Consider the following 24,997-nt stretch of genomic DNA (forward strand, 5'->3'; position numbering starts at 1 on the left):
TTTTTCGTTGGGCTTCGGCGTTTTTTGAAATGTCCGCTCTGATCGGTTCTCCGCCCCTCCCTCGGGCTCGCTCCAGGTCCCTCACTCGGACTTGCTCTCGACCCCTCCCTCGGGTCTTCTCTTTGTCCCTCGCTCGGACCTCCTCTCGACCCCTCACTCGGGTCTTCCCTTTGTCCCTCACTCGGACTTGCTCTCGACCCCTCACTCGGGTCTTCTCTTTGTCCCTCACTCGGACTTGCTCTCGACCCCTCACTCGGGTCTTCTCTTTGTCCCTCGCTCGGACCTCCTCTCGACCCCTCACTCGGGTCTTCTCTTTGTCCCTCACTCGGACTTGCTCTCGACCCCTCACTCGGGTCTTCCCTTTGTCCCTCGCTCGGACCTCCTCTCGACCCCTCCCTCGGGTCTTCTCTCCGCCCCTCACTCGGACTTGCTCTCGGCCCCTCCCTCGGGCCGCCCTCAGGTGTCCGGTTACTCCCATTGGTTTCCGGTTCCGGTTCCGGCGCCTCACTCGCGCCGGGGGCACCCTCGCCCCGCCCTTCCCCTTGTGGCTCGGCGCCATCTTGAGGGGCATAGGGTGGTGGCCTGGCCCAGACGTCATTATGCTCTGACTTCTTTTCAATGTTCCTGGCTTCCTCGGCTAGCTCGCTCCAAACAGATTTCGGCTGTTTCTGCTCCTCTGTAAGCGGGGCGGGGCTCGGGGATGGAGGGGATGTTTCACCCTCTTGCTGACCTTTAGGCTCAGCAGAATTGCCATCATCTGGGGGGTCCAAAGTCTGCGCAGTTGTCCCGATTCCCACTTTGTACGTGGCCAATAAACAGTCTTTTACTGCTACCCAAGTCTCCTGCTCTTTCATAGCTTTCTGTAAGGCTTGTACAACTTTTCCCCAAGCCTTAAGGTTTTTCCCACAACCTGAGAACATTGTCTCCTCAGCTAATGCCATAGTACATTTGTCCCACAGTTCAGGGTGGAGAATATCCACCGGCTGGTCTATAGCCTTAATTTTCAAAAGCCTTGTAACTGCAAGAGTAAAATCTTTTGGCTTACAATCAATCCCCCAGTACTTATGTAATTGCGATACGACCTTTATGAGGGCTTCCATCCTCCTTGTTGATTCGGTAGTGTCCCCTTCGCCGGGGTGGTCCACTTGCTCTGGCTGCTGCTCACGCTGCTCGCTCATCCAGGCGATGACGTTCCCGGGTTTCGGCACCACTTGTTGCAGTTCAAATGGCTGCAGCGACCTGGTTCAGGGACGGCACGGCGACCACCCCCAAGCCACTCGGGCTATCAGCTAGTTGACAGCAATGTGGTGGACGGCAAATGGCGTTTATTGATGGGAAACAAGGTGTTATATATCTAGGTTTACAACGTCACATCCGTCTGCTTACACCATAGACTAAACACTATTGGCTACTAGGGGTCCTATCTTTCCGTACAGCACGATATCTTCCGGCCGCCGTTCCCTAACTATCTGCAACAGGAGACCATGGCTTTACCTGATCTCCCGCGCCAGATATTTGGACATCTGTCAGGGTTCGACTCCAAAAATCTGGGAATGCTCAATGACTGTGTGAACAGTACACTCACACTGCTAGCTGCCCTTCAAAGTTAAAGAGCTAATTAGGAGTTAAAGAATGCGGTACGCAGGATGTCCCAGCAATGTGTGCAAGTTACAATGTGTGCGTTGACAAGCTACAAAAAAAAAAAGTCCCAATTAGAAGAATCCCATTCATTTGGAACAGTAATGTACGTTGCAATTCAAGGATGGTTTCCAAGTAAGTGAGAAGTCAGTGCTTATCTGGTGGCCACTTCAGTTACATCCCCAAGAGAAAGATCTCTATCCCCCACACCAGAGAAGCCCCCTCTTCCACTGAGGGGGAACGAGGCTGCTCACGCTGGAGTCCTCATTTAGGAACTTGAGGTACAGGCTTCGAGTTCCATTGCACAGATCCCGGTTTCTGTCTGTATCACTATGGCAGGTAATACTTAACGGCTAACCACACAGTATCAGCTATATACATGGCTTGTAAGGCAGTGCTGGACAGGAGCAGGTGCCATTAAAGACTTGCAACCTCACTGCAAAAAGAGAGGTGACCTTCCTTATCAGGGATAGTGACATCAGTAACAGAGCCTGTTTTGAGCGTGTTATTGGTATATATGGAGCACAAATAGCACTGTAATCCACAGCCAACTGCACGCTCCTTTGATCAAATACAAGCTTTGCTATTTTTCCTCCCGCTAAGGCATACAGCACACATGCAGAAGTGGAGGGAAAAAATCTTCATTTAATCATCTTATGGAAGTATTCTGCTGCTGCTGCTCAGTAGCATAAGAGCACCTGGGCCCTTCTGGTGAATTTCTTCCTGCCTCGATTCTACAAGTAGTAAAATCCAGACTCTTCATGAAGGGCACATATCAATATACAAACTAACAGCTCCACCCTACTCATGCACTTCAAACATGTAATGGCAATCTATACAATGAGTGTGGCTGGGAATTATATTTTTTTTGCATGGTTCTGCTTTTCTGCTCAGTTCAGTTGAGCAAATACCGTCAACCCGTAAATGGGGATTTTTGTGAAACGAAACATGACTTTCTACTAATGATAGTAACTGGCAGCGTTGGCAAATCTGCAACAAGTAGCAGATTTACAATCACAGGGCACCACTGAAAAAGAGAAAGAAAGTTGCACGACAACCACACTAACAGCGACGGTGCTCTTTCTTGGGGAGCTGCAGCCCCTCCTCCGTGCGCTGCAGCCCCACGTCTAGGAGCCCTCTGTGGCGCGTGGCAGCGTCACCCCGCGGCGTCACCCCGCCGCCCTGTGACGCCCTCGCCGCGGCTGTTGCGCCTGGCGCCGTCGCCGCGCGGCCTCAGAGCTGCGGCCGCCACTGCCGGAGCGACGGTCGGCGCGTGCCTCGCTGGGAGCCTCGCTGCGTCCCGGCCCTCGGAGCGCGCCTCTGCTCCCGGCGCGGGGGCTCCGAGCCCGCGACCCCCGCTCCCGCAGCCCGCCGGGGCTCAGCCCCGCCGCAGCTGTCCCGGCCGCGGCCCCTGCTCGGGGCTCGGCTCCTCTGCCCCGCCCGAGGCGGGGCCGTCTCTCTGGCCGTGTCCGCGTCCGCGCCGCAGCATGAAGAGGTTCCTGGCGCTCTTCGGCAGGGGGCAGAGGGCGGCGCCGCCCGGCGGCGCTTCCCTGGCCTGCGTGGGCGCTCGCTACGAGCTTCGCGAGGAGGAGCTGAGCGAGCCGCACCGGGCGGCTGCCCGCGGAGACCTGGCTGCGCTGCGGCGGCTGCCGAGACGCGGCCTCGACGGGCGCGACAAGGCGAAGCGGTGAGGGGGGCGGCGCCGGCCGGGGCTTTGCCGGCTCTTAGCGAGGGCCTGCCCAGGCGTGGAGGGCGCGTGTGCGCCGGGGGGGGAAGGCCGGGTGGCAGGCCCTGCCCCACCAGCACCGCCCAAGGCTGCTGTGCTGCTCTTGGAAAGCCCGTGTCCCCGGCGCGCGGCACTCTGTTGGCACGCAAGCGGTGCTGGCGCACGCTGGAGGGTCCCTTGGCGGAGGCTGGAGGTGGCCAAGCCAAGCCTTGGTGGTCCTTGCCGGGCAGCGTGGGTGGTGCTGTTGGAGGCAGCGGGCGGTCGCGTGGGCAGAGGGATGGAGGGCAGCCGCTTGCGCCCGGCAGCGTGGGGCTGTGTGGCCAGACTCGTGTGCCTGGGCGCGGGAGCCCCTTTGCAGGGAAGCAGGTGCAGAGCTGCGGGAAGCGGGAACTGCGTGGGGTGGGGGTGGCTGCTGCCGTTGGTGCAGGAAGGAGCGACTCTTTGTAAGCTGGCTTTGTGGCTCCGGACAGCGGTGGCCCTAGGCCCGGGACAGAGGCAGGAGCGGTGGGTGCAGCTCGGCGTGTGTGTGCTTGTTAATGGAATGTGTTGCCTTTGTAGGACACCCCTGCATCTGGCTTGCGCTAATGGGCACTCGGAGATCGTGTCCTATTTAGTAGAGAAGAAGTGCAAGCTCGATGCGCGGGACAGCTACAAGAGATCTCCACTGCTGAAGGTACGTGGAGCACGGGAGAACTGTTGAGGGAGGGCTTCCAAGTTCCACCCCGAGCGCTGCGTCTCTGGGGTGATGCGTGACGTGGGGACAGGTGGAGACTGTGTTGTGATTGGCGCAGAATGGGCCCGCGTTGTCTCCTCTGGGAAAGCCGGGGTTGTTTTCTGAGGTTGGCCGGCTGTGGGAGCACTGAGGGATGGAAACGTAGTTGCTGGAAAGGCTTCCTTTTCTTTGCTGTGTTGCTTGCAGGCAGTGCAGTGCCAGCAAGAAGAATGCGTGGCCATTCTGCTGGCGCATGGTGCCAGGCCTAATGTTGCTGATGTTACCGGCAACACTGCCCTTCACCTGGCTGCCCTTGGTTGTAACACCTCTCTAGCAGGGCAGCTACTGGAGCACAATGCCCTTCTTGAGGCTCAGGATAAGGTAAGCGTAGAACGTGGGTGAGGCTGCTCTTGGAAGGAGAGAGTGGCTTCCCTTGCCTGTTTGGTTCTGACTGGGGGCGGTTTATGCTTGCAGATGGGCTGCACGCCCCTTGCCCTTGCTGTGTCCAGTCGTCACGGCGAGATGGTGGAGTTCCTGCTTCAAAAAGGAGCTAATGTGCACGCTCGAGACCAGTCTGCCAGGTGAAGGGCTTGTCCAAAGAGCGTGTCCGGAGGCCCCCTGCTTTCCCAGTTGTCCTGTGCTTCCATGTAGCTGCCTTTGCTTTGCTTTGCTTTTCCCACAGCTCTGGCTGTGGGAAAGGGGGAAGCAATTGTTGTGGGAGCAAATAGGGCTGAAAAGCATGCGAGTGAAATGTCTGTGTTGGCTCCTAGCTTTCCTCTCCTCTTTTGGGTGTTCTAGGACCCCTTTAATGCGGGCTGCTTCGACTGGGGACAGGAGCATCCTAGAAATTCTTCTTCGCCACGGTGCTGATCTTTCCCAGAAAGATGTTGCTGGGTGGACGGCGGAGGAGTATGCTAGGACTTTTCGACATGCTCGGTAAGTGCTTGAGGTGACCGTTAGAGTTGTTAAGGTGTGTGAATGTCCGTGTTGGCTTATGGGCGCACTTGTTAAGGTTTACTGATGTGTGGAGACGTCTGTAGAAGCAGGGCAAAAGGGCATGATGTGGTACCTATTGTGTCGAGTGTGAATTGGGACGGGTGTGCTCACATATGTGTAACTAGCCACCGTGTGTCACCTTGCCAGTTGGCTCTGAGTAGGCGTAGCGTGGAGAAGCAATGGCTCGGTGTGTCCTAGAAGAGCCGTGTACAAGGATGGCGTTGGTTTTGGTGCCAGTCCTTCCTTTCTTCCTGTCCGTAGTGTTGGTGAAGAGCTGGCAGAGTGCGCGCAGAGAGCGCGTGCAGGCGGCCCAGTAGGCCTGGCAGTACTCAGCTCGCCTCCCGAAGCAGGAGCTGCTGCCTTTGCATCGAGTGCCTGTGCTGCGGCCAGCGGAGGTAGGATCCTTGAGCGCGGAGGAACTGATGGGGCTCTGCGTGTGGCGTGCGCGTGTGCATGTGTGTGTGGTGGGAGTAGCTGAGCACTTCATTAGCTTCCTATCCCGTCAGCGCCCCGCAGCGTTTGCTAACTGTCTGCTCCCCAAGCGTATTTGTCCCATGCTAGTATTTTGTTGAGGAAGCTTAGAGGAAATGTAAGGGCAGTGTTGATTTTCTTTGCTAATGTCCTTTGAGGGGAGGGGGTTAGAATTCAGCAGGGTGCGAGATGTCCGGGGTTGTGGCCTGCTTTGTTCCTGCTGTCTTGCGTGACTGTTCCCCTGCAGTGTGGCCTGTAGAAGTGCCTGTGTTAGTTGCTTGTGGGCAGTGTTGACTTCTGAAGGTCTGACATGCTAAGAATTAATCGTGTCAATTAATATTTTCGCAGTGGGAGAGGAGCTTTCCCGCGAATGCTTTGTAAGGTGAGGCTTGAACAACGGCTTTCCGCCAATCCTTTCCCGTGCCTCAGAAGAGGAGAGCCTGGAGAGAGACACGGTCCTTTTTGTCTTCACTTTTCAAGCATTCAAGACATTGATGATGAGGAGAGTGAGGAGAACTCTATTCCTGCCTCCGAATTAGAAAGACGCCGTTTAGCTGCCAAGGTGAAGTGGCCCAAGAGGCAGAATTTCTCTGGAATGAGTGAGTGGTTTGGAGGGCTGAGCTGTGTGGATTTGAGCGAAAGGGCGTTTGCAGTGCGGTGGCTTTTCTCCTGCAAGGCCGTCTCCTGCCTGGCCCCCCTTCTCCTGCTGTGAGCTATTTCCTCCAAGCCTGGTAGCTGTGACAGGGCGTGCAGCAGCTTGGTGGTCGGGGGCAGAAGAGCACTAGGTGACAAGAGAAATGACCGCATAGTGTTGATGTGCGTGAGATTTCTAGAGAATAAAAGCTGATGAGCTCCTAGATTACCTGTTCCTTTGTCCTGCAGACCTTGCGCTCAGTTTCCAGGAACAAAGGGGTGATAGAATTCTGACTGATACGGGAGAAAGGCATTTATTGTTCAAAGCGTGCTGAGATGCTTCATCCCCTGGCTCTCCTGTCCTCCTTGTGAGGTTCCTCAAGGGTCCTCAGCAGGGAGCTGCTGTAGTGGGTGTTTTTTCCTCCTGGCACATGCGAATGGCATTCCAGGCTCGCGTGTGACTGATCTCCCACTGCCCGTTTCCCCTCTGATGGTCTCTTTTTATTTTTGCTGTTTCTCCTGCAGAAGAGGTGTTTGGCACTGGGACTGTGCAGTGATTCTGAGGATTCCGAGGATGATGCTGGAAGGCACCCTGCAGTGCTGGAGATGCAGGCAAGATTTCCTTCTTCTCCTGGTCGCCCTCTTGTCAGTGAGCTTTGAGAGAGTGTCGCAGATGCCGTCTGCGAAGAGCTACTGCAGCACAGTGAGATGTGCTAGTGGTTTGAAGAGTGCCCGTGAGGAAAGGGAAGGAGGCTGGACTAAGGCTGTGGGAGGAGCAGGCAGCTGTTGCTTGTCCTGGGTGTAAAGAAGGGGGAGATGGGGAGCGTGCTCGTGTGTGTCGCCGTGTTGTTGAAGCTGGGGTCAGAGTGTGTCTAGGCCGTGCTTGTGAGGGGCAGAGCAGCATGTCTGTGATGCTGGGTATTGCTGTCTGCCCAAAGGCATTCCTGTGGGAAACCTGCAGGCCTTCCTTGCAGCAGACAAGAGAGAAGTCTCCTGTGTAGTTAGCCAGGGATATGAAGTATTTAGCAAAGCATGGGTGACCGGTGCAGAAGATGCTTCTTTCTGTTCTTTGCAACTCTTTCTTTTTTTTTTTTTTTCCTGACCTCTGTTAGGAAGCATCACCCGAAAAGGATGGAGAGGGAGGTGCCGGTGGTCCTCAGGATAAAGATGCTGCAGGATCAGTGGCTGGTGAGAAAGGTGAGTTAGTAAACATGGATCCCGCTGTGTGTTTGCTCGTTGGGGCTTGCCTGATGGAGGAGAGCAGCAGAGTGAAAGAAGCACTCATGGTGTGCCATTCCTTATTTCCCTTGCAGATGTTTCCTTGGCAGCGGGAGCGAAGCAGGAGGAAGATGGAGACCCCCTCTTGGATTCTGAGGTGCTCTCTGTTGGTTTTTGTTGTTGCAGAGGAGCGGGGGAAAGGGTGTGTGTGCTCCTGCATACCTGAATGTAGGTGAACGTAGGCTCAGACCGTGTCCAGGCTGCACTTCTGAGGGCCTCTATTTCAGAGGAACAGCGTGTCTGTGACACTGGGTACTGCTGTGCGCTGAAACATCCTCCTAAGGGAGGAGTGCAGGCCTTGTAAAAGAAAAGTCAGAACATTTTCCCCTGTCCAAGTACAGAGAAGAGAAGTACGTTGCCAGGTGTCCTTTCCTGTGCAGCGGGTTCTTCTTTCTGTTTCTTCCAACTCTTTTGGCTGGCCTCTTTCAGGAGGAATCACCTGCACGGGATGGGGAGGAAACAGCGGGTGGTCCTCAAGTAGCAAATGCTGCAGCAGCCCTCCCTGATGTTAGAGGTGAGTTCAGAAGCGTTGCGCCCCTGTGCTTGTTTGCTCCTTGTGCTGAGTCAGTGAATGCCAGTGATGACCTGCTGGTGAGATGGGAAAGCCCCTAATTCTGCCCTTGCCAGCAAATGCCAGGGCAGAGGGAACGTCAGCTGAGGGAGATGTTGTGTGGTAGTGCTGGAGTGCAAGGAGCACTGTTTCTTGGTGACTCACTGCGCATGCGAGGATATTTTGTGTAGTGCTTTGAGGGTCCCTCCCTTGCGATGCGAACGGACTGTGGGTGCCAGATGCTGGAGCGCGAGTTTGGGAGAGCAGCTGCCCGCAAGGCTCCGTCCTCCAGGCCTCGGGCATTGCAGAGCCGTGTTTGGATGCTCGCTGCCCCTCTGTTGGGTGTTGGTTGTAGCTGTGTGAACTGTCATGCTGGGCTTGGGCAGCTTGTGGTACAAAGAAGGGCAGGGGAAGGGGTGAGAACACAGTGGTGTGGCTGAGAGTGAGGATGCTCTTGAGTGACGCTGATTTATTTTCTTTTTTTAAAACACTCTAGTAGAAGCATTATCTGTCCCTTGGCTGTGGGTGTTGCGTGATGGAGGAGAGCAGCAGAGTGAGAGAAGCACTCATGGTGTGTTCTTCCTTATTTCCCTTGCAGATGTTCCATCGGCAGCAGGAGCAGAGCTGGAGGAGGACAAGGATTCTCCTTGGGATGCTGAGGTGCTTTCCATGGGGGGCACAGTGGTTTTCCTGTGGGGGGGATCCTCTTAGGAGGTTGCTCTGGGTGTGGGCCCAGCACTGAGGAGGCTCTGCTCCTTCTTTGGCTACTCCTGCCATATGTTTGTTCCTGCGAACTAGAGCAGCTTATCTGTGTGCAAGCTGCTCCACAAGGCTTGTGAGGAAGCAGGGTCTGGGAATGTCTGAGCTCTCATAGCAAGTGGCCCTTGCATGGGATTCATAGTGCAATACTGAAAGGTCCAGATTCTGGCTCTGCAAGTGCTTGCTGCGATTGCTGCTTCTTTGCCAAAGTATCCATTAAAAGGACAGTGTATGGAATCCTGCAGCCAACTAAGAAGGCCGACAGCAATAATGTGGGTTTTGTCTTGGAGCCCTTTTTTTGGGTCAAAAAGTGCAAGGGGGGAAAGAGCAGGAATTGGACTAAGGTTTCTGAAAAGCAGGCAACTGTTGGTTTTCATTGGTACAAAGGAGGAGGGAAAGGGTGTGCGTGCTCCTGCATATGGGAATGCGGGTGAAGGCAGCTGAGGCTGTGCACAGGCTGCACTTGTAAGGGTCTCTTCAGAAGCAGAACAGCACATCCGTGTCATTGGGTACTGCTGTCTACTCAAACATCTTCTCAAGGGAGGAGTTGCAAGCCTCAAAGAAAGGAAGTCATAACATTTTCCCTGTGTGGGTACAGAGAAGTAGCTTGCAAGGTGTCAGTTGCCTGCATAGGGAGTGCTTCTTTCTGTTCTTTGCAAGTCTTTTGGCTGGCCTCTTTCAGGATGAAGCTCCTGCAAGGGATGGAGAGGAGGCCGCTGATGGTCCTCAGGATACAGATGCTGCAGGAGCCACAGCTTGTGTGCGAGGTGAGTTAAAGCCCCCATTGAAGCCCACGTCTTGTTTGGTGGCTGTGAGCGCCAATGCATGGAAACGGTGACGTGACTGTGAGACGGGACAGCCCCGACTCTGCCCTTGCCAGCAAATGCCAGGGCAGAGGGAATGTCAGCCGAGGGAGACGTTGTGTGGTAGTGCTGGAGTGCAAGGAGCACTGTTTCTTGGTGACTTGCTGCACGTGCGAGGATATTTTGTGTAGTGCTTTGAGGGTCCCTCCTTTGCGATGCGAATGGAGGAGAGCAGCAGAGTGAGAGAAGCACTCATGGTGTGTCCTTCCTTATTTCCCTTGCAGATGTTCCATCGGCAGTAGGAGCAGAGCTGGAGGAGGACAACGATTCTCCTTGGGATTCTGAGGTGCTTTCCATGGGGGCAGAGTAGTTTTCCTGTGGGGGGATCCTCTTAGGAGGTTGCTCTGGGTGTGGGCCCAGCACTGAGGAGGCTCTGCTCCTTCTTTGGCTACTCCTGCCATACGTTTGTTCCTGCGAACTAGAGCAGCTTATCTGTGTGCAAGCTGCTCCACGAGGCTTGTGAGGAAGCAGGGTCTGGGAATGTCTCTGTGAGCTCTCATAGCAAGTGCCCTACTAGAAGTGCATGGTGCGTGCTCCAAGCTTTTTCTTCCTCTGTGTGTGACTATTTCATTAGGATAGTATTGGAGAGCTGGGTGAGGAGCTTGCTGATGCTCCCAAAAAGCAGTCGCTGCCAGAAACCTTGCTGGCAGCTGCCCCACGTTGTCACCAGGACATGGAGGAAGAGCAAGGGCAGCTGCAGAAGGAGTTGGCCAGGGTTAAAGGCAAGGTAGGCAAATGCCATAACAACTGTAATGATGGTAACAGCGCTGCTTTTCCCCCGTAAATGATGAGAAGGACAAGGCAGCATTCTGAGCACAGGTACAAGTGGGATGTGATCAAGTCATTAATTCTATGCTGCCGTAACCCATGAGGGCAGTGGAGCCTTGAGCAGAACGACATGCTCTTCTTCGTGTGCTGTGCTGTGCAGGCACTGTAGTTTGAGACGTGCAGAAAGCGCTCTTTTCCCTTGTCGGTCGGAGCCGGCTGCTTGCAGGAAATCGGGATGGGGACAGGAGAGGCCAGCAGGAAAGAGGGTGAAGCAAAAGGGTTCAGGAGATTTGAGTTGGGAGTCAAAGCAGTCAACTTGTGTGTATGATGCTGACGATGAAGCTGAGTACCATGGGTCCTGGTTTGACAGTTGCAGGAATCGGAAGAGCGGCGTCTTCAGGCTGAGCGGAGTGTTGAGGAGTTGAAGAGAGCCCTGGCAGAGAAGCAAAGCGAAGCAGTGGCCGCTTCCCAGCAAGAACAAGACCGTGCCTCCCTGCTATTCACCATAAGGCTCTTGAGGGAAAAAACTGGACGGTGAGGAAGTGCCAGAGTGAAACAAGGCTTTGCTTTGTGGGCTGGTGTAAAGGCAACAGGATTACCTTGCTGCATCACAGCAACGGAATATGGGCCTTGGAGGGAGGCTTTAGCTTGAGATGTTGTTAGTCCACAGTGTGGAGTGGGTGTGTATGCTCTTTGGGTTCCCATACTGAGCCCTATGTTTCCTTTGAAGGCTGGAGCTTGAAAAAACGGGGCTGGAGGTGACAGCGCGACAACAGACTGCGGAGATGGAAGCTCTTCAGAAGGAGCTGCACAGCTCTGCCTCTGTAAGCGACTCCTGCCCTTTCCTTTTCACGAGCTCCTGAGCCTACTTGTGTGTGTATGTGGGGCCAGCTAGAGAAGAGATTTTCCTGGGGAGCCCAGGGGAGAGCGTTTGTGGCAGTGTGCAGGCGATCGGCTGCTGGTTCCTTCCGAGGCTTTCTGGTCTTGGGCGTTTTCACGGGGTCCTGTGCTGCATCTTCCTTAAGCCTGTCTGAGGGGAGGCTTTGGCACTGCTGTGCTGCTTGGAATGTGTGCCGCTCTCAGTGAGGAGAAACTGCTTAGGCTCTGCAGAATGACTTTGCTTTGGCACGCTGGTGCGTGCTGTTTTCTGTGAAGTGCTGAAGAGGAGTCCCTGTGGTATCATTTGCAGAACTGTGTGCGATGCTCCCTTGGAATTTATAGGTGTCCCAGGTTCAGTGATTGAGAGCGGCTGGGAAAGGCGCTTTCATCTGCGGGCTGCGTGAAGCCAGGGATTTTGGTGCCTTCTCTAGCGAGCGAGGGTGCTCTGTGCCGTGCCGTGTCCCTGGAGTTGTTTCTAGTTAGGGCTGGTTTTAGTTTGGTTTACGATGGCGCGGCCTTTGAGTGTCCCATGGAAGGGGAAGCTCCTCTTGCCCGTGTTCATTGCTGCCTCTTCATACTCCGCATGGTTCTGTCTTTCTCCCTGAAGGGAATGGCTCAGGCAATGGTTGCTAACAATTTGGGAGTCTTCTCTGCATATCACAGAAATATTTGCAAGTGATGAGAGAGAGCAGGATCTGTAGTAGAAAATCAATGAGTGCAAGAAGGCATTTCTGTACTAAGCCTAAAGGTTGAGCAAGTAAGACCCAGGAGCCAGCGGGAAGGAGTGAAATATTTAGGGGACAAGGAAAGTTTGAATGAAGATCTTGAAACAGAGCTGAAAGTAAACGAGGGAGCTTTAAGAGAAACTGTTCTGCAATGCAATGCACAGCTGAACGTGAAGGACAGAGTGGTCAGTACTGTCCCCCAACCTGGAGCAGCCAAGGGAAAGCAAAGATAGATGAGGGGCAGAAATTGATTCATTCTGCTCACACTTGGGCTCCGCTCTTCAGGAACTTGAACATCATGAGGCATTGAGAAGCGTTGTTGAGCCAAGATAATTGTAATGACACCAAAAGAATGAAGTGAGGCCCCATGTGAGGCAAATGCTTTTGGTTCTGCTTGAGGGCCTGTGCAAGCTGAAGTAAGCAAATCAATGTATGATAAGACAAGAATCTATGCAGGAAAGATTGGCTCAGCTCAGCTCCTTTTGCTCAGCTCTTTTTATTTGTTGCACAAGTAGAAGATGTGCAGAACAAGGCAGGTCATCGCAGAGGAAGTAGTGAGGGCTGCCCAGGAGAGTATTAATGATCTTGTCAAGAAACTCAGCGCTGACCCTGAAAAGCAAGCCTACCTGAAGGAGGGGAGAGACAAGGGATCTCGTGCCAAATGTCCTGACTTAAGAGAAGGAGCCTTTCCATATGAGACTGACAAAGTAGAAAAAGAGGACAAGAGACCTCTCTTTTTTGTAAAGGAGTATAAAGAACAAGTAAAGATTTGTCAGTTCTTGAAATAATTGTACTTTTCTGAAGGCCCCAGGTATACGCTGCATGCGTGGGAATGCACCGTGCAGGGTTTGGTCTGCTTTGTGGTGTTTCTCTTGCAATTTTGGAGGGTTTTGGCAAAGAGGAGGAAAGGCTGCAATGCGAGCAGAGATCAGAGGATGATAGCCCAGTCTAAACTGTGGTCTAAAACTATTCAGGATTTTTCTTTTCATTTCTTCCACCTAATCCTTTTGGTGTCACAGCGGGCGAGTCATTTTATTTGATGTCCATCTGTTGCACTGGTGACACAAAGGAGTGTTTCAAAAGCAGGAAGCACCCAGTGTGCAAGAGCTGAGAAGAGGAGAGGCAGGGAAGTGAAGTGATTGGGGAAGGAGGGGAGAGTATGCTGAGGAAAACTGCTGCTAAGGAGGCCTGAGGGGAGGAGCGGGATCAAGCTGACTGTAGCTGAGTGGAGAGAGGCAAAGGAAGGGAAGGAGAAGAGCTGACAAGAGACTGTGGACAGAGTGCCAAGCAAAGGCCAAAGAGGGTTCTTTGGTCTTCTGATGAGAAAGGCTCAATTCTCCATAAGTTGGTATGGAAAGTGAAGAGCATCAGTATTGTGCAGGTGTTTGTTAATCTCTGTGTGTGTGGAGGGCTCTAAGGGGGCTGCAGTTGCTCAGGAAGCTGATTTTGCTCACAGTCCTGAGCTTTTTCTTCCCCCTCTCCTGATGCGGTCCTATTTCTTCCTCTGAGGCTTGGCAAAAGATGATCCAAGCGAGAGAATGACTGCTTGGCAAATCAGTCCAAGTATCTGCCTACAAATGGACACGGTGCCCAAGTATGCACTGTGCTGCTCTGCAGAGTGTCATAGTAGTCATTTGGGGAGCTACTTCTAGGGACAGTTGTATAATGTAGCAGGAAAAAGCAAACGCACAGTGCATGGTGCACGGCTTTTCTTGCAATGCATGTAATTATTTCATCAGGGCAGGGTCAGAGAGCTGGAGCAGGAGCTTGCCGATACCCGCAGAAAGCAGGCGCTGTCCCAAGCCTCGCTGGAAGCTGCCACACGTGCTCGCCGGGAGCTGCAAGAAGAGAAAATGCAGTTGCAAAAGGAGTTGGACAGGGTTAAAGGCAAGGTAGGCAAAGGCTGTGACTACCCCGAGGACCCTGACAACCCGGTTTTCCCCTGTAACCAAGGAAAAAGCACAGGGCACTATTCTGAGAACAGGTGCCAGGGGGACGTGAGCAAGTCAGTCCATAAACCCTGTTGTAACCTGTGAGGTCGGTGAAAGCTTGAACCTAATGACCTGCGCCGCTTCCTGTGGTGTGTGGGGTCCTGTAGTTTGGGACCTGCAGAACCTGCTGTTTTCCCTTGCCAGTGGGCGCTGATATGGTGGTAGTTCTTAAGGCTGCTCCTAGGAAACCAAGATGGGGATGGGAGAGGCCAGTATGAAAGAGGACAAAGCAACAGGGCTTTTCAGAGGTGACCTGCGAGTGCAAGCAGGTGGCTTGACTGTATGAAGAGGAAGCTGAGTAGCGTGGGTCCTGGTTTGACAGTTGCAGGAGTTGGAAGAGCAACTTCTCCAATCTGAGCAAAGTGTTCAGGATTTGAAGAGAGCCCTGTCAGAAAAGCAAAGGGAAGCATTGGCTCTTTCTCAGCAACTGCAAGAATGTGAGAAGGCCCGCTTGGAAATGGAGAGCCTAAAACTGCTGGAAGAAAAAGTGGAAAGGTAAGGAGTTGCCACAGTGAAGCCAGGCTGTGCTTTGTGGGATGGTGTAAAGGCAAGGGTGTAAAGGGTTAGCTTGCTGCTTGGCAGCTAGCAAATATGGGATTTGGAGGGAGGTTTTTGCTTGAGATGTTGTTAATCCACAGTTTGGAGTGGGTATCTGTGCTCTGTTGGGTTCCCATACTGAGACCTATGTTTCCTTTGAAGGCTCGAACTTGAGAATGGGAGGCTGGAAGGCAGAGCTCAACAACAGACAGCTAAATTCGAAGCTCTTCAGAAAGAGCTGCACAAGCTGCACAGCTCTGCCTCTGTAAGCTGCTCCTAACCTTTCATTTTCACAGGATCTGATATGAAGCCCTGGCTTTGTGGATCACAGTCGTGTGTGCAGTCAAATAACACCACGTGCATCTGAGCAGAGTGCTGGCATTTTCTTAAACATAGATGCACGTGGGTGCCTGCAGTCTGTGTTTATGTGCTGTTCCAAGAAGAACAGTACTTGGCCATTTTTAACTCATAGGAAGCCACGGGCTAAAAGAAGAGATGGCAAAGCTTAACTGTTCCCAGCGGACAGAGAGCAGGCCTGAGCTGTGCAGAGGCGCACTGGTGTGGCCAAAATACGTTATGTTTAGGTTCCCTCTGAAGCCTGAAGCAGCTCTGTAATGTAAGAGCAAAGAAGGGAAAGTGGAATCTGTGGTCCAAGCCTTTTCTTCCTGTGCATGTAACTATGTCCACAGGCCACGGCCAGACAGCTGGAGCAGGAGCTTGCTGAGGCTCGTAGAAAGCAGCTGATGTCAGAAGCCTCTCTGGAAGCTGCCGCCCGTGTTTGCAAGGACCTGGAGGAAGAGAAAGGGCAGTTGCTAAAAGAGTTGGACAGGCTTAAAGGCAAGGTAGGCAAAAAGAGTAACTACTTTAATGAGCCTGACAAGGTTGTTTTTCCCCTGCAAATGATGAACAAGCAGAGGGCAGTATTCTGAGAAGAGGTGCCAGGGGCACGTGAGCAAGTCAGTCACTACAGCCTGTCGTAACCCGTGAAGGCAGTGGAAGTTTGGACCAAATGACCTGCTCTTCCTCCTCCACCGGGCAGGGTGCTGCAGTGTGAAAGCTGCAGAAAGCAGCATCCCTCCTTGCTAGATGGGGGTCTGCATTGTCCACGTGAAGCAGCATCTCAGGCAGGTGCTCTGAATGGTCGCGCAGGCTGAGCCTGCACTGGGCCTCATGTCCACACAGGAGATCGAAGGGCCTCAAAGTGACTGACTTGCCTGGTGTAATAGCCCCAGTGCCTAAGGTTGGCAGGGTCTTTGCTGTGCGCTTCCTGTGTCCTCCCTTGGACAAAGGGGAGTGTAGTTCCTTGGAAAGGCCCTGACCAATCTGTGGCACGTACGGGTGTTCTTGCCTTTGTTTAGGCAAAGGAGGGTGTCCACTCCCGGAGAAACGGTGGAGATCCTGGCTTCTTGGCTTGGGGCCTTTTTGCATTCTCTGCCCTTTTCCTTCCCAAGAAGGAAGGAACCTGCATTCTGCTCTGAAGTTTTGGGCCACTTGCTCTGTTTAGGGACTGTCTCTGCACCATTTGTGTAAGAATAAGGTAGAGGTGCCTGCACAGTGTTGGAATTGCAGCCTCCCCATTTGGCCATGGGTGGACTTTGCAACTAATGCTTCCCACGGAGGAGTGACCGCCCGGACGCCAGGAGCGTCACAAGTGCCAGAAGGAAGAGGATTGGTGTTGGGGCGGTTTTGGGGACTGCTTGTAGGAAGACAAGATGGGGATGGAAGAAAGAGGCTAGTAGGAAAGAGAGCAAAACAAGAGGATTTGGGAGAGATGAGTTGGGAGTCAAAGCACTTGACTTGTCTGTATGCAAACGCAGCTGAGTACCGTGGGGGCTGGTTTGACAGTTGCAGGAGTCGGAAGAGCAGCGTCTTCAGACTGCGCGTTGCGTTGAGGAGTTGCAGGCGGCCCTGTCAGAAAAGCAGAGGGAAGCAATGTCTTCTTCGAAGCAACTGCAAGACCTTGTGGAAGCCTCCTTGGAAAGAGTTAGCCTAAAGCACCTGGAAGAACGAGTGGGGCGGTAAGGAAGTGGCACGGTGAAGCAAGGCTTTGCCTTCCGGGATGGTGTAAAAGCAAGAGGAAGAGCTGGCTGCATCGCAGCAAGCCCATCCAGAATTTGGAGGGCCGTTACTTCACAGTGCTGTCTCCCTGTGTTTCCTTTCAAGGCTTGAGCTTGAAAACGTGAGGCTGGAAGGCAGAAGTGACCAACACACGGCTCGAATTGAAGCCCTGCAGGAAGAACTGCACAGCTCTGCCACTGTAGGCTACTCCTAAGCTTTCTTCTTCCTGAGCTCCTGAGCCTAGCTGTGTGTGTATGTGGGGACTTTGTGGGAAGAGATTTTCCTGGGGAGCCCAGGGGAACATCATTTCCGACAGTCCACAGGGGATCAGCTCTAGTTTGTCCCTTTCCAAGGCCTTCTGGTGTTGAGAGTTTCCCTGGCTACTGTGCAGCCTTAGCACTGTGCGAGGAGAGGCTTTGACACTCATGTGCTGCTTTGAGCGTCTGCTGCTTTTTAGCAGTGCTGGTGCTTAAGCCCTCAGGCAGTAGCGCTTGTTGCTGTCCTAAGAGCGAGTTAGCTCGTGGAATCGCTTTGGTGCCAAGCAAAGCCCAAAGCGGCATCCTCAGGCTGTGACAAGGGAGACTTCATTGCCAAAGCTCTGACGCCTTTCCTGTTTACTGACTGTGGATTACTTGGCTCGAAGGTGTCATTCCATAAAGTAACTCCGAAAACTGCCGAAGGCCAAGGTGCAGCTGCTAAAGCAATGTCACAGGCCTAGGCAGTGTTGTGTGCTTGGGCCGAGTTAGGAGACAAGTCCTTAATGAAGGAGAACTGCTCCAGGGCTCAAACTGGGGATAGATTGTAAAGGAGTAGTGAGATGGAGAAATGTTGGTGGCATTTCCCTTTGCTAATACCCCTTGAATGAGGTGCGAGCATGAGTCCGGAAAGCATCAGTGTGGCTTTTTTGTTCCATAGGTTCATAAGAGCCTGGAAGATCTGCTCTCTGCCTTACGGACAAGGCACGTGCCTTTGAAAGAAGACAAATATCAGCAGGTACATCAAGAGTTGCTTGACTTCCCTCTTCCAGTCGATGATTTCTGCTGCCTACTGATTGCGGCTGATTCCCCTGAAGCTTTAAGTTAAGCTCTGCTGTCCACTGATGTGGATAGCTGAGTACCACCTGCTGGTGCCAGGGGGACAGAGGAAGCTGTTTCTCAGGCTCTTTTGCACCTTTCTCCCCAGAGCCCCTCGTAGCAGGTGGCCTTCAGTTTTGAGGGGTGCAGGGCAGGGCAATTGTGGCTGCCCCTAGGCTAGCATAGAGAGACATCCTGCAAGTTCTTTGTGAGGAACACCCTGTGCAGCTGGTGCTTATGCATGGCGTTACTGAGCTGTGTATGCCCTTTCTCCTTCCTGTGTGGAAAGTGTGAGAGTGAAGAAAAGGCAGAGAAGGAGGAGGCAGAGAAGAAACAAGCAGCAGAAGCCCAGCTGGAGGAAGCAGTGAAGAAAAGCATGGAACTGCAGAAAGAATGCAGCAGGTATGGCTTTTTAGCATTTAGCATTTTATCGGTTAAGCTGGGAGTCAAGGTTGCTTTAATTGACGCTGAGACAATGGTTTGTGAGCAACTTCAAGGGGAATGCTTGCTTTTTTTTTTTTTTTTTCCCTATGGCTTTTCTAAGTCACTCCCTAAATGGCTGTGCAGGTCCAAGAGGCTTCTGGAGAAAGCTCTGAAGAAACTAAGGACCTACGAGAGGCGCGAGAGCGAGTCCCAGTTGAATTTACAGGAGAAACTGAAGGACGCACCTTCTGGAGGGGGCAGCGAAGAGGCCCTATTAAGAACAAAGGTGAGCTGTGGTCTGCTTGTTTCTGTGTGTTTGTTCTGGAAAGTTCTTGGAAAGAATCTGCCACGTTGATCCAGAGCGAATAGGGCTTCTTCCTCCACGGCTTAGAAAGCTGCTTTCTGGAGCGGTGTTGACGAAGTCAGGCAGTGCTGACTGTGAGGCAAGCCTGGAAGACCGCTGGCAGCCCCGCTGCATGCAGAACACCCCGCATGATGTATGTTCCTGAGGAAAGGAGAAGGAGGATATGTGGATATGTGATCTCCTGGGAGTGTATGAGTCGCTCCCTGAAGAAGAACCCTGGTGCTTTGGAACTTGTCCTCAGGGGTGCAAAACTCCTAGCCATTATTGGCTAGGGGACTGCTGGAGTTAACCTGAGAAGGGTGGGAAACTTGAGGTGGTCTTCTGAGACACCTTTAAAAGAGGTGGTTCTTTTAGCAGAGGAGCATGGCTTTCACTTGGTTTTAAAACTGAGTGAGCTGGTGACAAACAGTCTCAGCGCCCAGCCTGCCTGGTTTGCAAAGGACTGCGTATGCTTAAGCCTCTCTGCCTGTCCCTTGGCTGTGTGCAGGTGCATGAACTTTGCAACCGGCTCTCTGCAGAGCAGAGAAACTCGAGGCAGCTCAAGAAAGCAAACGAAGGTTTGCGAGAAGAGCTGACTTGCATGCATGGGAGCCAGGCAAAGCTGCGGAAGAGGAAGCGGCAGCTGGAAGAAGAGGTGGCTGCCCTCAGGTGCCATGTAGAGACCAGCGCGCCAGATCTCAGCCACATCAAAGACTATAAAAGAGGGATTGAAGAAAAGGCCGAGCGAGAACTAAGGCAAAAACTATGGGAAGTCAATCTCTTTCTGCAGGTAACGTACTTGGCAATGGCATGCTCAGTCCATTTGTGCCTTGTCCTTCATCTCTTCTGTACTGCTGTCCTTTTTCAGTGTTTCCTGCTTGTGCTGGTCAGGGCTGTGGGCTCATGGGCTCTTTATATCTGGAGGAGTCTGTTGAAGGCCATGAGCTTGTGGAATGCTTGTCCTCAGCCATTTTGTGCATCATCATCTTTACGCACATTAGTCCCTGGAAAATCAGGGAACTGCATTAAGAGAAGGGACTAGTGTCTTGGTGAGAGAGAGGTGACTTCTTAGTCCGAGCTTTGATTGGAAACCAAAATACATAAAAGGTTGTGCTAAGAGCAGGTTTCCATCTGTGAACAGAAAGCGCTGTATAACGTGGTGCTTCTGGCTTTGGCCGTGGATTCTTGAGGGCAGTGAGGAGGCGCCTGAGTAAGGCTGTGCTCTTCCAAGGGGGTGTGTGGAAACTGTCGTCGGGTGTCGGGGGAAAGTTCTTCTTCCCTGGAGGCTGAAATCACACAATCTGCTTCAGACACAGGCAGCCACCCAGGAGCAGGTGGAACAAAGAAGAGCCGCTGCTGAAGCTTCCCTGGTAGGGCAACTACAGCAGAAAATCAGGGATTTGGAAAATGAATTGGCTCTCAGCAGACGCCTGCAGCAAGGCAGAGTTATTGGAGGCCTTGCGGAAGCCGCTGCTGCCTACCCTCCTGAGCTGGACAGGAGCCACTCTTTGATGGTGAGCGCAGCGGGCAATGCTTCCTGTGTGGCAGAGCGACTGGAAGCTCGGATGGCTGAGGTAAGGCATTGGACATGCATGATGTGCTTGAATGAGCTGCCCACAGAGTATGAATGAGAAGGGTTCAGCTTTTAAGGGGAAAAGGAGCACGCATTCATGCCTAGTTCCAGGACACCCAGTCTGCTAGTGCAAACAGCACTGATAACCCTCACAATTGGGCGAGCCCAGTCCCCTGGATCACCCTGAGAGAATCTGTGAGGCAATGCTCAGAGCCTGCTGCAAGCTCAGCAATAGCTCTGGTCCGAGTGTGCCCCAGCCTTTGCAGTGTGTGTGGAGAGCACGTTCCTCACGGAATGGTGAGGTTTGTGGCCCGTGTGGCAAGAGTTGGAGAAGGGGGCGAATAATTCTTCACTGAATGTCATGATCCATTCCCTGCTTTGCACAGAGTGGAGGCAAGGGCAAGCTGTGCTCTTCACTGCTTTTTAATCCAGGGAAGGATTCAGGCAGCTCTAATTGTGACTCAGTGCTGTGGTGCCCGCAACGTAGCAGGGTCCTATTGAAAGGAGATGCCTGCAGACTGTAGCTGTGGCCATGCCTGTAGTGTTCTGAAGCCGAGCTCCTCGGCTTTGGGCATTGTCTTGTGGGGTCTCAGAGGGGTGATCCAGATGACTGTCCTCGGGCACCCCTGTGCCTAAACAGTAAGTCGGCAGCGCTGCCATGAAAAAGGGTTGTCTAAAATGTGGCTGCTGCAGGGAAAGGCAGCTCGTTCTGGCCTGAATCCTTTGCTACTGAGTAAATTAAAGAGAGTTTTGGTTTGTAATGAGAAAAAAAAGCAGGCATCCCAAGTCGGATTACTCGCTGTAAACAGTGTAAATATGCTGCTTGTGGCTTTGGGACTAGCGCTCTGGCCATGTGTGGTTATATCCCCTTGCATTTGCATGGATGGGCACAAGTGCCTTGGGTTGAATGTGTCTGCATTGTGAGCAGAGGTGCCTGTCTACTGGGATTAATGGGGTTGGTTCCTCTGGTTTGGGACCTCCTCCCTTTTCCTCCTGTAGCACTAACAGAAGGCCTTTTGTTCCCCCTCCCGCGCGCGGCTTCCTCAGAAGTGGCTTTCTGGAGTGGGGACTGCCAAGAGTGGATATCTCGAGAGAAAGGAAGTCTGGGGAAACGTGCCCTCCAGATCTTGGCGGAGTGGTGTGTAGATGGCATTCAGCTGCATTCAAGTGAAGGTGTTCTCGTCCAATACTCTATTTAATAAAGCTTGTAGCCTGGGACATCTCTGTTTTATTCTCGTCCCCTTCCTGACTTGGCCTGCCCTGCGCACGTACCTGTTCCCTCTTCCTCCCACTGCTTGTCCCTCTTACAGAATAGGAGCGGTGGGATTGCTGCCAAGGGGGGACCACTGGTCGGAGTCTGGCCGCTTGCTGGCAGCGTGCAGCCTGTGTCCTTTTCCTCAGTGGAGGTTGAAAGCTCCGCTGGGTTTTTTAGACAGGGGCCTGGAGTTGGCTGCTCTGTTTGCCTCCTGCTGCCTTTTAGGACAAGGCTTCCCATGGCCTGGGCAGGAGGGAGGAGGAGAGCTGCTGCTAGCCATGCAAGGTTGCAAGGCCCCTGGGTCTGGAAGGGTATTTGCTTTGTGTGGAGTCTGTGAAGGCGAAAGGGCTGAAGAAATGTCTGTGCCCTGCAGCCTTCTTGGCAAGACTGACCTTCTGTTCAGTGATGGGCACTTGCTTTTCTCTCTGCAAAGCAAAAGCAAGTGGAGAAAGTCTGTCACTTCAGCTTGTGGTGCCCTTTGGTAGTCGGGCATGAACCCTTTGCATATGGTCCCCAGCGTGTTTTGATCCTGCAGAACATGAGTGAGAGCGAGGACAAAAGCAGGACTGCAATTCAGCACTTGCATCTGGCCTAAGAGGAGCTGTTAATGGTTACAGTGCGGGGAGAGAGCAGTCCCCTTGGCTCCTGCCCTTCAGAGTGCTCCTGCACTGCCAGGGGGAGGCCGCTCTCAAAGATGGAGGGCAGGTGCTGCCAATGGCGGGAGGCTCCTGAGGCCTGGCCAACAGCAGCTGTCCCCCTTGCCTAGAAGCGGGCAAGAAGGACGATCATGGAGTCGCAAACGGGTCGGCAGCAGCTCGAGGCCTGGCAAGCTGATGGAGCACAGCCTCCCAGAAGGCCTTTCCAAAGATGAGAAGGAACAAGAAAGTGTGTGGGGGTAGTCGGCAGGGATTCCCAAAGTGAGAAGCAAAACCCTGCTGTAAGATCACAAAGGCCTTTGCAAGAATCTCAGTTTACCTGATCTAAGGGTGGCTGGTCTTAATGCACTTGATAAGGAGAGGTTTGCTGAGTGACAACAGTACCACAAACTCCCAAGGATGTTCAAAGGCAGAAGAAGATGTAGTAACGTCTGTGCTAATGTGTTATGAAAGCAAGCATGTTGGCTGCTTACCAGGCCATTTAAGGACTATGCAATACCAGAGGACATCACCTGTGCACATGTACGTATGTATATCACTCATATGTTTATTTATTAATCTATATATGATAACTTGGTGTTGGCTTTGTTTTGCTTGGTGCTGTTTTGATTTTAAACACCTGGTGTACGTAAATAGCTCCAAAACGTCTCAGTCTTCATAAAAATAAGCTAGTTTGAACTTTAAGAAGAAAGCTGGCCATCTGTATGCGAGGGCTGTGGAAGATGCATTTAGCAGCGGAAACCTTCAGAGCACTTCCCAGGGAACATTCACGGCTCTCTCCACAAGAGATCCCCACCACACAAGCCTGCTCCATCCTCCTCTTCATGTGCCTTTGAAATGTAGCTGGAGCAAGCACGCAGTACAAGCACTATCCACAGCAGCAGCCTAGGTGTATATAATACATTTAAAGCTTTCTGCCTCCTGACTTCTTTGCTAGAGTGTTCTACTGCTCTCCAGCAGAAGGCTTCTGGGCAGCGCTTTGTGATTAGCGCTCTGGACTTGCAGTGCTTGATGGCACATCCACCGTGAGGACGCAGCAAATCTTGATGGGAGATGACTGGCATTTAGGAGACACCTGTAGCCTTAAGCTAAGACCAGGAACAATGTGGAGATGACAGCCTCCTGGTTGCTTCCTGTAATTCAACAGATCATAGAATCATGGAATGCTTAGGGTTGGAAGGGACCTCTAGAGATCATCTAGTCCAACCCCCCTGCATACGCAGGGTCACCTAGAGCATGTGGCACAGGACTGCATCCAAGCGGGTTTTGAAGATCTCCAGAGAAGGAGACTCCACAACCTCTCTGGGCAGCCTGTTCCAGTGCTCTGTCCACCTCACTGTTAAGAAATTTTTCCTTAAGTTCCTGTGGAACTTTTGGTGCTTCAGTTTGCGGCCATTACCTCTAGTCCTATCAGTGGCCACCACTGAAAAGAGACCAGCACCATCCTCTGCACTCCCTCCCTTAAGGTAGTTATAGACACTGATTAGATCCCCTCTCAGCCTTCTCTTCTCCAGGCTGAACAGGCCCAGCTCCCTCAGCCTCTCCTCGTAGGGCAGATGTTCCAGGCCCCTGATCATCCTTGTGGCCCTGCGCTGGACTCTCTCCAGCAGCTCTACATCCCTCTTGTACTGTGGAGCCCAGAACTGGACACAATACTCCAGATGCGGCCTCACCAGGGCTGAGTAGAGGGGCAGGATCACCTCCCTCGATCTGCTGGAGACGCTCTTCTTAATGCACCCCAGGATCCCATTGGCCTTCTTGGCCACGAGGGCACACTGCGGCCTCATGGTCAACTTGTCATCCACCATGACACCCAGGTCTTTCTCCGCAGAGCTGCTCGCCAGAAGGTTGGTCCCCAGCCTATACTGGTGTCTAGGGTTATTCCTCCCCAGGTGCAGAACCTTGCACTTGGCCTTGTTGAATTTCATGAGGTTTTTCACTGCCCAGTTGTCCAGTCTGTCCAGGTCCCTCTGGATGGCAGCGCAGCCCTCTGGGGTATCGGCTACTCCTCCCAGTTTCGTGTCATCAGCAAACTTGCTGAGGGAGCACTCTGTGCCTTCATCCAGGTCATTGATGAATAAATTGAACAGGACTGGACCAAGGACTGGTCCCCTGGGGGACCCTGCTAGCTACAGGTCTCCAACTAGACTCTGCACCACTGATCACCACTCTCTGGGCCCTGCCATCCAGCCAGTTCCTAATCCACCTCACTGTCCACTCATCTATCCCACACTTCTGGAGCTTGCCCAGGAGGATATTGTGAGGGACGGTGTCAAAAGCCTTGGTGAAGTCGAGATAGACGACATCCACCGCTCTCTCCTCGTCTATCCAGCCGGTCATTTCATCATAGAAGGCTATCAGGTTAGTCAAGCAAGATTTCCCCTTGGTGAATCCATGCTGACTACTCTTGAGCACCTTCTTGTCCTCCATGTGCCTGGAGACAACGGCCGGTATGAGCCGTTCCATCACTTTTCTGGGGATGGAGGTGAGGCTCACTGGCCTGTAGTTGCCTGGGTCCTCCTTCCTGCCTTTTTTGAAGACTGGCGTGACATTGGCCTTCCAGTCTTCCGGCACCTCCCCTGTTCTCCAGGATCTTTCAAAGATGATGGAGAGCGGCTTAGATATGACCTCTGCCAGCTCACGCAGCACTCTGAGGTGCATCCCATCAGGACCCATGGATTTGTGGGTATCGAGGTTCCTTAGGTGCTCTCTGACCCAATCTTCCTCTACCCAGGGTAGGTCTTCCTCTCCACCAGCTTCTTCTCTTGTCCCTAGGGCCTGGGGCTCTAATGGGCTGCCCTTGGTAAACACCGAAGCAAAGAAGGCATTCAGCAACTCTGCTTTTTCTGTGTTATTTGTAACCAGGGTGCCCATCCCGTCTGCCAGCGGACCCACGTTTTCCCTGATTTTCCTTTTGCTGTTAATGTATTTAAAGAAATTTTTCTTGTTATTTTTAACGTCCCTTGCCAGATTGCGTTCCAACCGTGCCTTAGCTTTCCTCGTCGCATCTCTGCATTCCCTGACTACGTTCCTGTATTTCTCCCAGGGGACCTGTCCTTTTTTCCACATTCTGTATACCGCTGCCTTCTG

At 52.9% G+C, this 24,997-nt stretch overlaps 1 protein-coding gene across 1 annotated transcript; it reads left to right on the forward strand.

Moving 5' to 3' along the window:
* The first annotated feature begins 1,484 nt into the window (after positions 1 to 1,484).
* LOC148596031 (uncharacterized) lies at positions 1,485 to 21,846 on the forward strand. Its single transcript, XM_088534512.1, has 16 exons — positions 1,485 to 1,575; positions 2,793 to 3,068; positions 3,106 to 3,325; positions 3,923 to 4,037; positions 4,284 to 4,457; positions 4,551 to 4,657; positions 4,875 to 5,012; positions 9,446 to 9,530; positions 15,216 to 15,368; positions 16,372 to 16,544; positions 16,690 to 16,783; positions 17,947 to 18,059; positions 18,225 to 18,366; positions 18,932 to 19,213; positions 19,734 to 19,997; positions 21,787 to 21,846. The coding sequence occupies exons 1-16, from the start codon at positions 1,485 to 1,487 to the stop codon at positions 21,844 to 21,846; spliced, it is 2,487 nt and encodes an 828-aa protein (XP_088390638.1).
* The last annotated feature ends 3,151 nt before the right edge of the window (positions 21,847 to 24,997 follow it).

Source organism: Tinamus guttatus, unplaced genomic scaffold (assembly GCF_059628265.1).
Source record: "Tinamus guttatus ecotype Peru unplaced genomic scaffold, ASM5962826v1 Tinamus_guttatus_pri_ptg000035l, whole genome shotgun sequence".
NCBI classification, from domain to species: domain Eukaryota; kingdom Metazoa; phylum Chordata; class Aves; order Tinamiformes; family Tinamidae; genus Tinamus; species Tinamus guttatus.

What these genes read in the sequence shown, in the direction of transcription:
- LOC148596031 (XM_088534512.1), top strand. Translation starts at nt 1,485, where the DNA reads ATGGCTTTACCTGATCTCCCGCGCCAGATATTTGGACATCTGTCAGGG. An exon ending in GGGCGCGACAAGGCGAAGCG is followed by an intron (nt 3,326 to 3,922) that starts GTGAGGGGGGCG and finishes TTGCCTTTGTAG; the next exon opens with GACACCCCTGCATCTGGCTT. An exon ending in AGGACTTTTCGACATGCTCG is followed by an intron (nt 5,013 to 9,445) that starts GTAAGTGCTTGA and finishes GGCCTCTTTCAG; the next exon opens with GATGAAGCTCCTGCAAGGGA.